Here is a 15,083-nt window from a genome sequence, read left to right as displayed (position 1 = left end):
GCTGTCGAAAGCCTGACTGGAAGACATCAAAGCAGTTATTTACGGCCAAGAATTTGTTCAGCTGTTGGAAAACCGCTTTTTCAATTATTTTACTTAAAAATGGGAGGTTTGATATTGGCCTATAATTTTTCATTGTTGCGGAGTTTAAACTAGCCTTCTTTAGGAGCGGTTTAATAACTGCAGTTTTTAGGGCTTGTGGGAAGACACCTGAGAGAAGGGATGTGTTTACAATTTGTAAAAGATCAGTGGTCATGCAGTTTGAAATATTTTTGAAAAAGTGTGTTGGTAGAATATCCATAGTATAGTATGTCGAACAAAATGATAAAAAGTCAAAGAATAGCATGTCGAAAAAAGTCATTAAAAAGTCATAGTATAGCATGTCGAAAAAAGTCATAGTATAGCATGTCAAAAAAGTCATAAAAAAGTCATAGTATAGCATGTCAAAAAAGTCATAAAAAAGTCATAGTATAGCATGTCGAAAAAAGTCATAAAAAAGTCATAGTATAGCATGTCGAAAAAAGTCTAAACAAATCAATACATTAAAACATCATAGCATTGTAAGTCATAACACATTGTTTGTATAATGAGTCATAAAAAGTCACAATTCAGTATGGCATGAAAAAGCAACAGTAAAGTATCTCACAAAAAGTCCAGGTGTGGTAAGTCATGGACCAGTCCTGGTATTGTTTGGTATAAGTCTGTTAAGTGAACAATAGCTCCTCCTCCTCCCATTGAACGTCTTCCTCTGCTTCTCTCTGACTTCCGAATAGTGACGAGTGAACCGCTTCTTTTTGTTAACGGCTCAGTGGGCGCGCTGAACCAGAGTTCTGGGTTAGCGGCTCTCGGTTCTTTATCGCACAGCTGAGCACGATCCAGATGTTAGATTTTTATTTTTTTTATTCTCTCCCGTTTTTGAATATAGTTGTTCTCTGTCTGTCTGTCTCTGTCGCTCTCTCTCAGAGTCGTTCAAAAGCAACGAGTCGTTCAAAAGCAACGATTCGTTCGCGACTCAACACTCACTACTCGCAAAGTGAGTTAGCAGAGCAACTAATTTACTATCAAGCCGGTGAGATTACTGTCAGAAGACATCTGCAGCGAGCTGTCTGGAGTTATTAGCACAGGTAAACTCTGAACTATTAAAGTTATTGTGTTTAAAATATACATTTTAACGGTTGCTGACTTTAAGGACCGTGACCTGAAACTACAGTAAGAGTTCTCTAAGTGAAGTTAACTGACGCTAAATTCACTTTAGCTAACGCTAGCAGCTAGCTAGCTAGTCAGTGTAGTTTTATAGCTTCTGCTAACTAACGTTAACGGGTATCAACTGCTGGCGTTCGCTTAGGAAACACTTCGCGAAGGTGACTTTGAAGACTCCTCGTCTGTCATTAGCTGCTCAGTTTCTCAAGGTGTTTAATAATTCAGCAATGTTTGTTTATCTTATTTTAAACCTGCAAACTTTGAGATTTAGCTACTTTTAATTAGCCGTGTTACCAGTGAGTATTAAAGAGATGAGATGCGCACGTCTGCGTAATTATGCGCAAGTTCGTGCAGGGTACGCTGTGTCCTGCATTGTACTTATTGTACTTATTGTACCCGTGCATTGTACTTATTGTACCCGTGCATTGTATTTATTGTACCTGTGCATTGTACTGATTTTACCTGTGCATTGTACTTATTTGGGGAAGTTAGACAACAAGAGGTGTTCCTGTAGTTCTTATCTAAATGTGTGGATGAGTACACTCAGTTTCAGTCTGCATACCAGCACGTGACTGGGGTTAAAACACTCTAGCAGTCACATTTATACCCAGTTTGTTTACTTTAAAGTTGCATGTTGTCACTTCCCTACTTTACCATATTGATTTATGTTTTGCAGAGAGCTTCTGGAGTGGAGCATCAGGTGTCCTCCATTACTGGCCCAGGACGGTGCTGGTTTTTGGAGACTCCAGTGGAGTCCAGACTGGAGAAGAGAGAGAGAGAGAGAAGCTGAGGAGACAACATGCCCACTGACGGGGAGCCCACGGTCACAGTGAAGCTGCTGCAGCTGCTGCTGCTCTCCACCTACTGGGGCATGCAGATTTGGGTCACCTTCATTTCAAGTGGGTACACACACACACACACACACACACACAAACAAAGCTAGAAACACAAGGTAGACAGTCTGTATAAAGCTTTTGGATCAGGATATTGCAGGCCCTTAATAGTAGCCCCCCTGTGTTCGTTAGCACCAATGAGTTGTGTTTTTCTGCTCAGGCTTTGTGATGGACAACCACCTGAACAGACACACCTTTGGGTTCATCCAGAGTCGCCTTGTCCCGTTTTATCTCCACCTGGGTTCAGCCTGTGCCTTCTTCAACCTCACCATCTACGCTGTGTATCACCCCAGCGACATGCTGGACGACAGAGAAGCCTTTCAGGTGAGTCCTTCTGTCCCTTATTTGTGTAAAACAACATATATTATTCCTGTTAATCTCACGACTCTCCTTTCTCCTCCACCAGATCTTCATCTTCTTCGTGTCGGTGACAGTCGCAGCCATCAACGCCCAGTGGTTCGGCCAGATGACGTCGGAGATCATGGCGGACATGCACCTGATCGAGCAGGCGTGCAGTCTGGGTCAGGACATCGGGCTGTCGTCGAACCGCGAGGCTTACGCCAAGCTGTGCGAGACGGACGTCAAATACCGACACCTGAGCAGCCGCCTGTGGCTGTACAGGCTGCTGTCCTCCCTCTGCAACCTCTGCTGCATAGGCTGCAACTTCTACAGCCTCTGCTACATCGCGGAGAACCTCGGCACGCTTTAAACCGACACATAGCTGCTGGACTGAAAACAAAATAGTCACTTGCACATCACTCTTCTTTAAAACCAAAGCAGTAAGTTATATATTTAATACTTTCTCACTCTTAGTTTTAAGATAAAAAGTCAAGTAAGCCTTGTGGTGCCTTGGGGGTTAATGAAAGGATTCAGCCGCCATGTTTTGTTGGCGGTTTTGAGACAATCGGTGTCATTAAAGCTGCATTTCTCTTAAAGGTTGTCGGGAGGCAAATCAGTACATGCGATGACTAACGGCTCACCTTTCACCTAGTGTGGCTGAGGCGGCGGTTTGACATTTCACCCACTGCCTGTACGACAGGGTGCCTTTCAAGAACCTAAACATGAGGGATGTTTATTAATAATAACTACATGCAGTACGGGAGTCACCACAGCAATAAATAGCAGAAATGTGCTTCATATTTTTTTAAACGTAAGCTCAAAAGGAAAGCATGTTTTATTGAGGGCGCTGCTCAGTCCGGCTCTTCCTGTTTGGGTGCAGTTTGAATACTTTTTTCAGTCACAGGTTTGTCCGGCTCACCTGAGGAGCACCTGTGAAGGGAACGCTTGTTCATTATCGTCTATCTTTAGTCCTCCTGGCTGCTGGTGTGAAACAGAACGCTTCAAACACTTTTAACTGTACAACAAAGAAAGAATTGTGAAGACTTGCTGAGATGCTGTGGGTCCGTTTCGACTAAACGTCTGTAATGAGGAGGATAGGAGTACATCTTTACGCTTCATAACTTTGGCGTTATTTTGCAGATGTAGGTCTGAAAGAAACCCTTAAGGGGCTCCGTGTTGTCTGTTTGAAGACCTGAATGAAATCTCTGCAATCGACCCTTTCACTGATCGTCCCATTATGACTTCCATCACACATCACAGCGTTAAATATTTACTAAGCTGTCTGGTCTGTAGCTTGAATTCCTCGAGTATATTTTTGCTTAGTTCTCAAAATACGCAGCCATGACTGGAATAGAAGCCAAATACTTTGTTGAGTTCTTTTGCTGGAGTTTTGTTCTGTGCAGTTCTGCTCTCAGGTTGTTGTTTGAATATCTGTTCCTCTCTGTGCTCTCATCGATGTTCTCTCTGTTCTTCTAGTTTTTGTCGGCTGTATGTCCATAAACCAAAGTTAAAAAGTACATTAAGAGCACTTATGAGAGCACAGGCAGCTGAGTATTTATCCAGAAACTCTGGAGTGACGAAGGTCTTTATGTGCCAAACACGATGCAATATTACCTGTTTTTAAACTGTGCACGTCCTTTTAATTGTGTTGGCTCGGCCAGTCTAAATTAAAAATATTGAATGCATGATTTGACAGTTTTCTGCCTGAACACCAAAGCATTGCTGTGTCATTTTAGAGGATTGTACATGGATTTTAGGGTATTAAAGCTTGTGTCTTAATGGGTTATAGTCGTGTAATACTGAATGTAAGTTGAGGTCAGTGGTTGGTTGTGGGTTTGTGTCAATGTTTTAACATGCTGGTTTTTGTTTTTGTATTAAAACTTGTTCCAAGTATTGTGCTTCAGCTTCTCCCCATTTCTATGTAGATTAATTAGTAATATTTGCTCAGGCAAAACCAAATAAACTGATTGTATCTGCAGTCGAGCTGCTGATTGGTGGAGCAGCGACACATTTAGATTTAATATCTTTAAGGTTGGAATTTAGCTTCAAGTCTTTTACATATTTTGGGAGACAGACAGTATAGAATTTGAAGACATTTATAGCATACTCAGTGTGTCTATGTGGAGGTTTATTTAATAGCACTTTTATAATTGTTTGTATATTTAAATTGAAATAAAATATGTTTATTCATTTTTAGAATGTTTGAATTTTATCAAATATGCTTGTTTTATGTACGAGTCTTGCACCTTTTAAATGAATATAATAATTACACAGAGGGCTGACAGTGACGCCAGTCCACCACTAGAGGGCGCTGTGAGCTTCCACACAACACTTTTAGACAAACTGCAGCCAGTAAAGGGAAGTAAACATTGGAATGTTCCACCACGTGCAAGAAGAGATCGCCTGACATATTCCACTTTTAAAGAGTCATCTCAAACAGCTGAAGACTAAACAGAACTGATCACTTTTAGATTGAAGTGTTGCACAATGTTTAGTCTTCTTCTGCTTGTTTATTGCATATTTGTACCGTATTCGGTCACTTGTAAAGTACTCCGGTGTGTAACCTGAACAAAACCAAAATGAATGAGTCGTGTAAATAGAAGTTTTTTTTAATGTAAAAATACATCATTGTGTTTCAGCTACAAATCCATGTTCACTGTGTTTAAGATGCGATTAGCATTAACGATTCACAAACCACTCCACCTACAACATGAACATTAGTCTATAATAAATATAAAATGATGTCGATAAAAATGTTTAAAAAAAAAGATCTCTCTTGTACCGGACTATTAAAGTTTTAGAAAAACACGTGTCTCTTGTAATACTTTAAAAAAAACCTGAAACGTACAATAATCTCAACAATGAATGTAACAGGAGGTGAGTATTCAGTTCCACGCTTCTGAGGAGCACCTCAGTTAAAAGTGCGATAACATTGTGTCAAGAAAATAAAATAAAAAAGGACGAATGGATCTCCTTTTACGAATAACAAACCAGAAGTGTTCGTTAATTCTGCACACAGAGAACCAGCTACAGCCCAACAAACATTCTGTAATACTGAGGGAGCAAAACGTAAACTGTGATCTTGAAATTATCTCCCGAAAAAAAAAGGAGGCGGCGACATTTATTTAAAGCCACAATCCTCGATGGGAACCGACAGCCATCCTCTTTGGTTGTGTTTTAGGATGAGGATAGATCACCGATCGTCTGTAACAAGCTTATTACAGTGTATGCGCAGAAAAGAGAAACTGTATTAAAAGACTGAAACAACAGACAACGACAGTGTCAGTGCATCTCACTGTGCTTAGAAGGCATCTAACGTTACATTCCTCGTAAACAGCAAAACAGAAAAGGCAATACAAATAAAATAAAGATTGTGCCTTTAAAATAACCAATATTTAATAGTCCCATGATTCGTGGGTACACGCCGATTCTTAAAGGGATAGTTCAGATGTTCTGCAGTGTGTGTGTATGAGGTTCTCCTCCACAGTCAGGGTTCTACTACAGTAGATGAGTTCCTAGAAACAGACAGGAGAACCAGCACGGGAGCAAAGTGATGTTCTGCTGTGGACGTATGTTAGACTCTAACAGAATGTCTCTCCGTTGAAGTAAAGCTATATTCAGAATGTCTTCACCTCTTCACCTTGCTGTCAGACAGACCTTTCTGAGGGGAACTCAAGCTGTTATCTATGATCTCTACAAACACACCAGACTCCATTCACTCAAACACTGATTCTACCTCTCAGGACACAGGAGCTGCTGCTCTCCTGCTGCCTCCATCTGTTACTGTGTTTGTGATATAGTGTGACTTTAGTGAATCCAAACTAAAACACCAAAATCACTTCCAACAGTCCGAACTATCCCTTTAAATAACCGATATTTCCAGCTGTTTACTCCTGTCTGCAGGAAACATGACATCATCCCAACGTTTACTTGTAAACGTTCAGTGATGTCAGTAACTCTTGTAACATAAATACTATTGGTTCCATGTTTCCCTTCTTCTCGATGCTCACACGTGCAGTATCAAAATACAAATATATATTTTAAAAAGAAAACAATCTAAAAACCTACCCACAATCCCTCTGGAGGAGAGTGATGGTGATGCTCCCCCCCCATCACACGCCTTTTGTTGCTAAAATACTGTATAAATACAAGTCTTACTAAAAATAGAGTTTTGTCGTTCAACAGCGTAAAAATAGAATCCAGTGTCTCTCATACGACCACCTTGCCCTTGATGTCCAGCTTGGTGTTCTCACTGGCTTTGATGGACTGCTCCTCTGTGAGGGTGATGTAGGAGTAAACCAGGCTGCCGGCAATGCTGCAACAACACAGAGAAGAAACCATGAGGGAGAAGACAAAAACATGTTGATGTCGGCATTTAATCAAACTTTCTGAACGACACACTACCAATAAACTGTCTTTCAGCATCAGGTTTTTGGGTTAATGTGAGAGAGGGTACAACAATATGGGAGCCCATTTCAACCAGTAGAAGAAAAATACAAGATGTTACCTTTGTCCTGTTATGAATAAAAAGAAGAGCCTGTAAATCATAATGACATAACTTTCTCCAAATAATGAAAATATTGGTATCTCAAAATAATGACTAAGTATGTCAAAATAACTAGAAACGGTAAAAACAAGAACTCTCTGTACCTCAAAATGACTTAGTATCTCGATATAATAAGACTTACGGTCTAAAAACAATGAGAAACTTTCTCAAAATATCGGGTTAGTATCTCAAAATAACAGGAAACGTTTTCCTAAAACAACGACTTTGAGTTACATGATAATGGTTTTTGAAATTTGAGAAATCTTCTCATGATTTTGAGACACCAAGTCATTATTTCTCACTAAGTAGTTTCTCACTCTGATGACGTTTTCATCACATTAACAGAAAGCTCTTCATCTGATAGATGAAGGCAGAAGAAGACTTGAAAAATGAAGTCGTCATGTGTTCTTTCAGAGTGAAGGGGAACATGTTGCAGCACATCAAAGTCATCACATTTCTAAACAAGATCCATCATGCACATATGAACTCCTGGAGCTGATCGTATTAGAATCTGTGATATCTGTGATATCCGTGTCAGCGTTTCTCTTTGATCAAAGGAGACTCAAAGACTCGTCCTTTAGGAGTCCTCAGCTCAGAGAGAACCGGCCTGACTCAACAGTCATAGACTCTGTTACTCTCTCAGCGGTTTACAACCAGACATGAGCTCAATCACCACGCTAATGCGCTACATGCACCACGAGCTGTGTGACAAAATCAACCAATCACTGTTGAGATATTTGAGCAGAGCTTTCCACAAGGATATGGAGTATTCTCCCAGCCAGAGAGGGAGAGAGAGAGAGAAAGTAGCCAGCCAGAGAGAGAGAGAGAGAGAGTAGCCAGCCAGAGAGAGAGAGAGAGAGAGAGAGAGAGAGAGAGAGAGAGAGAGAGAGAGAGAGAGAGAGAAAGTAGCCAGGGAGCAGGGAGAGAGGGAGAGAGAGAGCGAGAGAGAGAGAGAGAGAGAGAGAGAGAGAGAGAGAGAGAAAGTAGCCAGCCAGAGAGGGAGAGAGAGAGAGAAAGTAGCCAGGGAGCAGGGAGAGAGGGAGAGAGAGAGAGAGAGAGAGAGAGAGAGAGCGAGAGAAAGTAGCCAGCCAGAGAGAGAGAGAGAGAGAGAGAGACAGAGAGAGAGAGAGAGAGAGAAAGTAGCCAGGGAGCAGGGAGAGAGGGAGAGAGAGAGAGAGAGAGAGAAAGTAGCCAGGGAGCAGGGAGAGAGGGAGAGAGAGAGCGAGAGAGAGAGAGAGAGAGAGAGAGAGAGAGAGAGAGAAAGTAGCCAGCCAGAGAGGGAGAGAGAGAGAGAAAGTAGCCAGCCAGAGAGGGAGAGAGAGAGAGAAAGTAGCCAGGGAGCAGGGAGAGAGGGAGAGAGAGAGCGAGAGAGAGAGAGAGAGAGAGAGAGAGAGAGAGAGAAAGTAGCCAGCCAGAGAGGGAGAGAGAGAGAGAAAGTAGCCAGCCAGAGAGGGAGAGAGAGAGAGAAAGTAGCCAGCCAGAGAGGGAGAGAGAGAAAAAGTAGCCAGGGAGCAGGGAGAGAGGGAGAGAGAGAGAGAAAGTAGCAGGGAGAGAGAGAGAGAGAGAGAGAAAGTAGCAGGGAGAGAGGGAGAGAGAGAGAGAGAAAGTAGCCAGCCAGAGAGGGAGAGAGAGAGAGAAAGTAGCCAGGGAGCAGGGAGAGAGAGAGAAAGTAGCCAGCCAGTGAGGGAGAGAGAGAGAGAGAGAGAAAGTTGCCAGCCAGAGAGGGAGAGAGAGAAAAAGTAGCCAGGGAGCAGGGAGAGAGGGAGAGAAAGTAGCCAGGGAGCAGGGAGAGAGGGAGAGAGAGAGAGAGAGAAAGTAGCCAGGGAGCAGGGAGAGAGGGAGAGAGAGAGAGAGAGAGAAAGTAGCCAGCCAGAGAGGGAGAGAGAGAGAGAAAGTAGCCAGCCAGAGAGGGAGAGATTTTAGCCGAAAAAGCCCAAATAAATAATTGTAAATAAATGAAGATAATTCATTCCTTCATGAAGCCCGTAAGCGTCTGTGTGGCGTATATTCTAAATGCAGAGCTTTCAGTGAACTTTCTAATGCTTACTGCACCATCATCAGGCTGTTACCACCGATCTTCTCCTAAGGAGCCCGTCTAATGAGGGTTTTCTGTCTGTGCAATCACGACTGGTGTTTTGTCATCACTTATTTAGCTAATATACCCAAAATAGAATACCTGATATTCAAACCGATGAAGTTAGTCCAAGAGAAGATGTAGTCTCCACTGAACACCATCCCAATGTACGTCACCAGAACATTCTGAAAATGAACAACGTATGAATTAAACTAAGTTCTTTCTTCTTCTTCTTCTTCTTTTAGTGCATTCAGTTATTAATCCACAGCTTACCTTGATGCAGCCCACGATCGTAGTCGTTAATGCAGAGTTGTATTGTGTACAGAGCACAGTGGAATACATCAGAACAAACCTGCAAAACAACCACGTCATCATATTAATAAGCACGACTCATGTTCAAGCACCAAGCCAAGGTTTCACAATGTTAACGCAGCGTGGCAGACAAAGGCTCATTGTGAGCTTCACACTGCTCAAGTCAAGGCCCAGAATCCAGACTTCCCTGATAGAATAATGACAAATATCTGTTACTATCCAGATGTTCAACGCTGGCACTAAACACGATCTGTGTGCATGCAAACACGTCACAAATAAGCTTCGGCTCGTATTCTTACCCCATGATGCAAGAGAGGATGAACAGGGTGAGGAAAAACTTATCTGACCATCCGTCATATTCCACCGCCTGAGAAGAGAAGCACAAACACACAAAGCATATAATAAGAGTAGATATGTGGGCAATTATGCATTTACAATCATTTCAGTTCAAAATATTCAGTTATTTAGTAAAAAAAAGTAAAGTAATTCCTTATGGAACTAACATTAACATACTTACAAATTCCACACAGAGTGTGTAAAAGCTTTAAAAGGGTAGCAGTGTGAGGTTTTTGGGCTGTGGGCGCTGCTGTAATAACTCCACTAGGAGCATAATAGCAGCTTTGTGCCTCTCTGGCTGCTGGGCCCCAGCTGGGCAAACCAGAAGGTCTCTGCCAACTATGACCAACTAACAGGCCGCCCATGTTAATAGACACACATGTGCACTCACTTCAACTAGTAAATAACTGATCAGCACAAAGAAGGTTCATGGTTTCAACACAAATCTTCCATGAATTTAGGATGTTTGGAGGTTTCATGGAATTAAATGAGAAATAGAGCTTAAAGAGACGTCAAACTACTCACCTTCTGCATATCTCCCGTCACGTGAGCCAACAGCACAGTGGGAACGATCATAAATAATGCATTATAATACAGCAATCCATATTTCCCCAACTCCTGTGAGTGAGAGAGAGAGAGCATAGAGAAACAGATGGGCAGGGACGTAAAAATAATACACGGAGCCAGAACAGAACAGAGAGGGTTATTCACAAATCCTCCAGAGCATTCCTCACTAACTAGCATGCAGATGTCATGCAGCACGGCCGGCCCGCTGCACCACCTAGAACCGACCGGTTCTCTGTTTCACGTGGCTCCGTCTTTCACTGCCTCACAATAATATCACTCACACACACACACACACACACACACACACACACACACACACACACACACACACACACACACACACACACACACACACACACACACACACACACACACACACACACACACACACACACACACACACACACACACACACACGTCTTGTGCCACGTTAGCAGATGGTGCTCTGCAGACATCACAGACTAAAATTGGATCCAGTTCCGCGTCTGCTGTAACGTGAGAGCAGAGCCGCTCATGTGACGTAGAAAACGAGTAAAACGAGTTACAAGACGTTTCTGATTCAACGGGCAAACTGCCATTAAGCTTACAGTTAAAACAAAAACAAGATATAAAACAGTGATAATCAAATCAACTTAGTGGGGGATGAGAAGAAGCGGCTCGTGGGTGTTTGCGAACACAGGGCACCTTTAGGCCAGACATTTAAGGACAGTTGAGGTTCTCTACATTCACCAACGCTCAAGCTCAATGCCAAAAACAGCACCGGGCCCCGACAATGGTCACCATTCATCAGACGGCGCTGCCACATACCTTGGCGTCTAATTTTTGTTTCACGTAGGCTCCGTTGGCTGCAGTCAGCACGTCGTTCAGGAGGATGAACACGTAGCCTTGCAGGTCGAACGACAAGTCCGCACTACGGACAAGAGATGAGAGGATCAGAAAGTGTAGGGGAGTAAATAAGAGTTCTGTCAGTAAGGACTCGGCCCGTGGCATGTTTAGTGTCCGCGGGGCTCCTTTAACTACAGATATACAATATGTGTGTAATGACCCTTAAGTCAACGTCACTTAGGTGAGTACGTAAATCAGGGCAGCACGACCCTTTGTAGTGAAGGGAAGTCTGGTGTGGTTAACAGCAGAGACACCTGGATGCAGCAGGGCTCACCTTGCGGCTATGAACGCCCCGAGGATCATTGTAAATACTGTCAGCTGGACGGGCCTGGAGAATGTCTTCCTGCCAAAAGGTCAAAGACAGCAGAGCAATGAAATTCTATCCGGCAGCCAATAAAAAGCCTCCTGTACAGTGCAAAGAGGAGGGGCTCGGTGTCCCGCTGAGTAAGAAAAGGAACCAGTGAATGGAAATGGGTCATCGGTCATGAGTGTTTGCCTTCTTACTTGAGCAGAATTCCCTCAGCCAGCATCGTGAACAAGATGGAGAACCTCCGGAGGACGGTAAACATCGGCAGGCTGGTGGAAGAGGACACAAACTGCTTTAAGTCGGCCAAACATCAACAGCCACAGTGATGTCTCATTGAGTCAGTTTTAACCCTTTAACTTGGATCCTTAACATCCATCACAAGAAAAAGACTGGGTGACATTGTTAAGGAAGACAGGATCGATTTCAGGAAGCCGAGATTATCCTCCGCGTGAGGCATTAGATCTTCTCCTTTCAGTCAGGAGGTACAGGTTTCCCAGAGTAAAACGCGATAGATTTAAATTCTCCTTTGTCCCTAGTGCAATAAACATGCTTTATTTGCACAAAAGGTAATTGTTACCTTGCACATTTTGCTCACACTTTGCACTTTAACTTATCCAATAGTACCTTTTAGTATTCACAATGTTTTACATCTTTTTCTAGACTTTATTGTTGTACAGCAGGGATCGACAGTAAGGGTTTCCAGGTTGCCATTGGCAAACATTTTGAGTAATTGGTAACCAACTCTTGGCCTTTGGTTGTCATCAGTGGCAACCACATTTTAACATAAAGCAAATAGGGACAGCAAACAGCGCAACCCAAAATACATACATTTCTAATAAAACAAATGCTGTTAACAGTCATAACCAGTTGGTGCGTTAACTCGTGCACAGGCATCTGTTTTAGGGAAAATGGCGAAACAAACTAAGTTGTTTGACTGTGAAGAAGTTCGACTAACCCGTCAACTTCACGATCAAACGAGCAAATGGATTTAACTGACAAAGAACCAGGAGGAAAAACTGAAGGGAAATGTATGAAGTACCCATCCCGGCATCTTTGATAATGATACTGCAGAGCACGACACCTCAAAACGTGACACATCCAATTCACTAGCTCAACGTAGCACAACCTACAGAACCACGAGGCTAGAGGGGCACGAAGCACGACCTCAAGGACAGAACACAGTGAAGGCTGCAGGAGCCGGCACACCCACTGACTACGGTTTTCCATTATCAAGCTGACGCATAACTGCAAAGTATCTTAAACACTCAAAATATAAGTCGACTATAAATGGCAACCATATGTTGCCAGCCTGGCAAACCATTTTTAAAAGTTAGTGTTGAGCCTCGTACGGTTGTACAGTCGATGAGTGTGTTTACGTGGACATGAATAACCCTTTTATGGAGCCTTATGTTCTGATCATAGACGGGTTATTCATGTGCATTTAAAAAGCACTCTGTGTTTATCTGCGCTCTGCTGCAAGCCGAGCTTCCACCAGGACGGAAAATAAAGAACCCAACGAGCTCGTAACGACATTTAAATAACTTCCCTTTAACCGTCATAAGAAAAGGTTTAGAGAGGAGGACTCACTTCAGCCTTTTGGTTCCAAACAGACCTGTGATTTGATTTCCCACATAGAGGAGAGGCAGAGGGAACGTCTGTAAGAACAAAGGAAACATACACGAGTAAATGGTGAAGGGGAAGTCATTTCTTTATTGATTGATGGATGAATAGGTGGACTCGCTCACCTTGCGAGGTATGGTCTCATCGCAGTCTGGGAAGGTGATCACCCTCGAAGCCTTGCCCACCCACAGCACGACCACTGTGGCCAACATCTGCACACACATTCAAAGAGGAAAAGAGATAGATAAAGATAAGTTAAGTAAGATAATCCTTTACTAGGGACATTTACAGGATTACAGCTGCATAGTGGATAGTGCAAACAAGAGACATAGTAAAAAACAAGATCAAAACAAGTATTATAAATAAGTAATAAAACAGTAAAGAATATTAAATTAGTAAAAAAGTAAAAAATCCACAATAAATAAAATATTTACCTGCTTTCAGGTAGTGATGTTTGTTTGTAAAAAAGAATTAAGAAAACAGTGTTTTCTTTCTTGTGATATATATATATATATATATATATATATATATATATATATATATATATATATATATATAAATAAAATATATACAATATATATAAGTTGCATTTTTCTTACTTGTCCAATTCCGACGCATATTGAAGAAGGGAACCTGTAAAAGAGTTGGGACTCTGTTAGTTCACGTGAACATAGCACTCTGTAGCTAACCGCTAACACACACACACACACACACACACACACACACGCAACACTGGTTTAAAACACATCTCGCTAACCGTTAGAACCGTGAGGAGTTAGCCATAACGTCACCTGTAGTTGGTGAGGACGGTCTTGTTCACCACGACGATGAGGAACGAGCTCACACCGTAGAATCCAGCGGCGACCAGCTTCACAAACAGAGGTTTGTCCGCCATCCCCGACGAGTGCTCATTCCTCTGTGAGCGTCGGCTCTTCTTCCTCTGCCATCATCACTCTTCTGGCTACATATACACACACACACACACACACACACACACACACACACACACACACACACACACACACACACACATACATACATACAACGCGCATGCGCGTTGTATATATATATATGTGCGCATGCGCGTTGTGTGTGTGTGTGTGTGTGCGTGTAGCCAGTACACGGTGGGGGGATCGTCGACGTTCCACAACTTCCGCCTCAAATCTGATTATCACAGAGCTTTAAGAGAATTTAACCTTCTTTCATGCTAAATAAAATAAAATGTGTATTTTTTTTTCCACACACTTTATTTTTTGCCTTTTCATTAAAGACAGAACACATACATAGAGAAAGAGAAAATAAATAAATAAATAAAAAATGAAATGAAATGAAATGAAATGAAATAAAATGAAATAAAATGAAATAAAATGAAATAAAATGAAATAAAATGAAATAAAATAAAATGAAATAAATAATAATAAAAAATAAATAAAAAATAATAAAATAAAAAAAAGATCTGGATTGCTCTGTCCCCTCAAAAGCATGATAAATCCTGAGAAATATGCAGGGATTCTTATCTTGTCTTATCGTTGACGTGTAAACATTGTCCATTTCTCCCACGTCTCACGACATCGCTCCTCTTGAGTTCTTATTCTCTGAGTTCACAGTTCCATATCATACATTTCATTCACAATTTTCAGCCAACCCTCTTGTGATGGTGGTTCTGCCTTGTGCCTTCTCTTCGTAATAGCCTTCTTACAAGCTGCTAGCAACATTTTCAGCAGATACCCGTCTTCTCTTAACCCAATATCTGCTGTCATATTACCAAAGTAGAGAAACATACATGACGTAGGTATATCATAGCCCAGAATTTTGACAATAACAATATGGACATTTCCCCAATTTCCGGACATAGCCAAACTAAATGGGAGTGGTCTACATTTACTGCCCACATTTCCTCCAACATGGTTGAACAACAGACAGACATTTGTTTGTAATTTGGGGAGTAATAAAGAATCTGATTACATTCTTCCAACAATGTTCTCTCCAAGTACACGAGGATGATGA

General features: G+C 42.0%; 2 protein-coding genes across 2 annotated transcripts; one reads left to right on the top strand and one right to left on the bottom strand.

Annotated features, from left to right (window-relative positions):
* The first annotated feature begins 688 nt into the window (after window positions 1–688).
* LOC142946294 (transmembrane protein 205) lies at window positions 689–4,628 on the top strand. The gene is made up of 4 exons (XM_076087409.1): window positions 689–1,121; window positions 1,874–2,096; window positions 2,251–2,414; window positions 2,497–4,628. The coding sequence occupies exons 2-4, from the start codon at window positions 1,997–1,999 to the stop codon at window positions 2,797–2,799; spliced, it is 567 nt and encodes a 188-aa protein (XP_075943524.1). The 5' UTR covers window positions 689–1,121; window positions 1,874–1,996; the 3' UTR covers window positions 2,800–4,628.
* Window positions 4,629–5,022: 394 nt separating this feature from the next.
* Window positions 5,023–14,098, bottom strand: LOC142946293 (nucleotide sugar transporter SLC35D2-like). The gene is made up of 12 exons (XM_076087408.1): window positions 13,868–14,098; window positions 13,676–13,709; window positions 13,202–13,288; window positions 13,044–13,111; window positions 11,654–11,725; window positions 11,424–11,492; window positions 11,072–11,174; window positions 10,223–10,315; window positions 9,661–9,728; window positions 9,323–9,401; window positions 9,152–9,234; window positions 5,023–6,744 (listed from the first exon to the last, which is right to left on the bottom strand). Exons 1-12 carry the CDS (start codon window positions 13,969–13,971, stop codon window positions 6,639–6,641), a joined length of 966 nt encoding a protein of 321 aa, XP_075943523.1. The 5' UTR covers window positions 13,972–14,098; the 3' UTR covers window positions 5,023–6,638.
* Between the last annotated feature and the right edge of the window lie 985 nt (window positions 14,099–15,083).

Source organism: Anarhichas minor, unplaced genomic scaffold (genome assembly GCF_050575085.1).
Source record: "Anarhichas minor isolate MPS153535 unplaced genomic scaffold, ASM5057508v1 ptg000010l, whole genome shotgun sequence".
Lineage (NCBI taxonomy): Eukaryota > Metazoa > Chordata > Actinopteri > Perciformes > Anarhichadidae > Anarhichas > Anarhichas minor.
This window is presented reverse-complemented; position numbering and strand designations above follow the sequence as displayed.

What these genes read in the sequence shown, in the direction of transcription:
- LOC142946293 (XM_076087408.1), bottom strand. Translation starts at nt 13,971, where the DNA reads ATGGCGGACAAACCTCTGTTTGTGAAGCTGGTCGCCGCTGGATTCTAC. An exon ending in TATGCGTCGGAATTGGACAA is followed by an intron (nt 13,289 to 13,675) that starts GTAAGAAAAATG and finishes ATGTGTGTGCAG; the next exon opens with ATGTTGGCCACAGTGGTCGT. An exon ending in ATCCTCTCTTGCATCATGGG is followed by an intron (nt 9,402 to 9,660) that starts GTAAGAATACGA and finishes GTTGTTTTGCAG; the next exon opens with GTTTGTTCTGATGTATTCCA.
- LOC142946294 (XM_076087409.1), top strand. Translation starts at nt 1,997, where the DNA reads ATGCCCACTGACGGGGAGCCCACGGTCACAGTGAAGCTGCTGCAGCTG. An exon ending in TTGGGTCACCTTCATTTCAA is followed by an intron (nt 2,097 to 2,250) that starts GTGGGTACACAC and finishes TTTTCTGCTCAG; the next exon opens with GCTTTGTGATGGACAACCAC. An exon ending in ACGACAGAGAAGCCTTTCAG is followed by an intron (nt 2,415 to 2,496) that starts GTGAGTCCTTCT and finishes CTCCTCCACCAG; the next exon opens with ATCTTCATCTTCTTCGTGTC.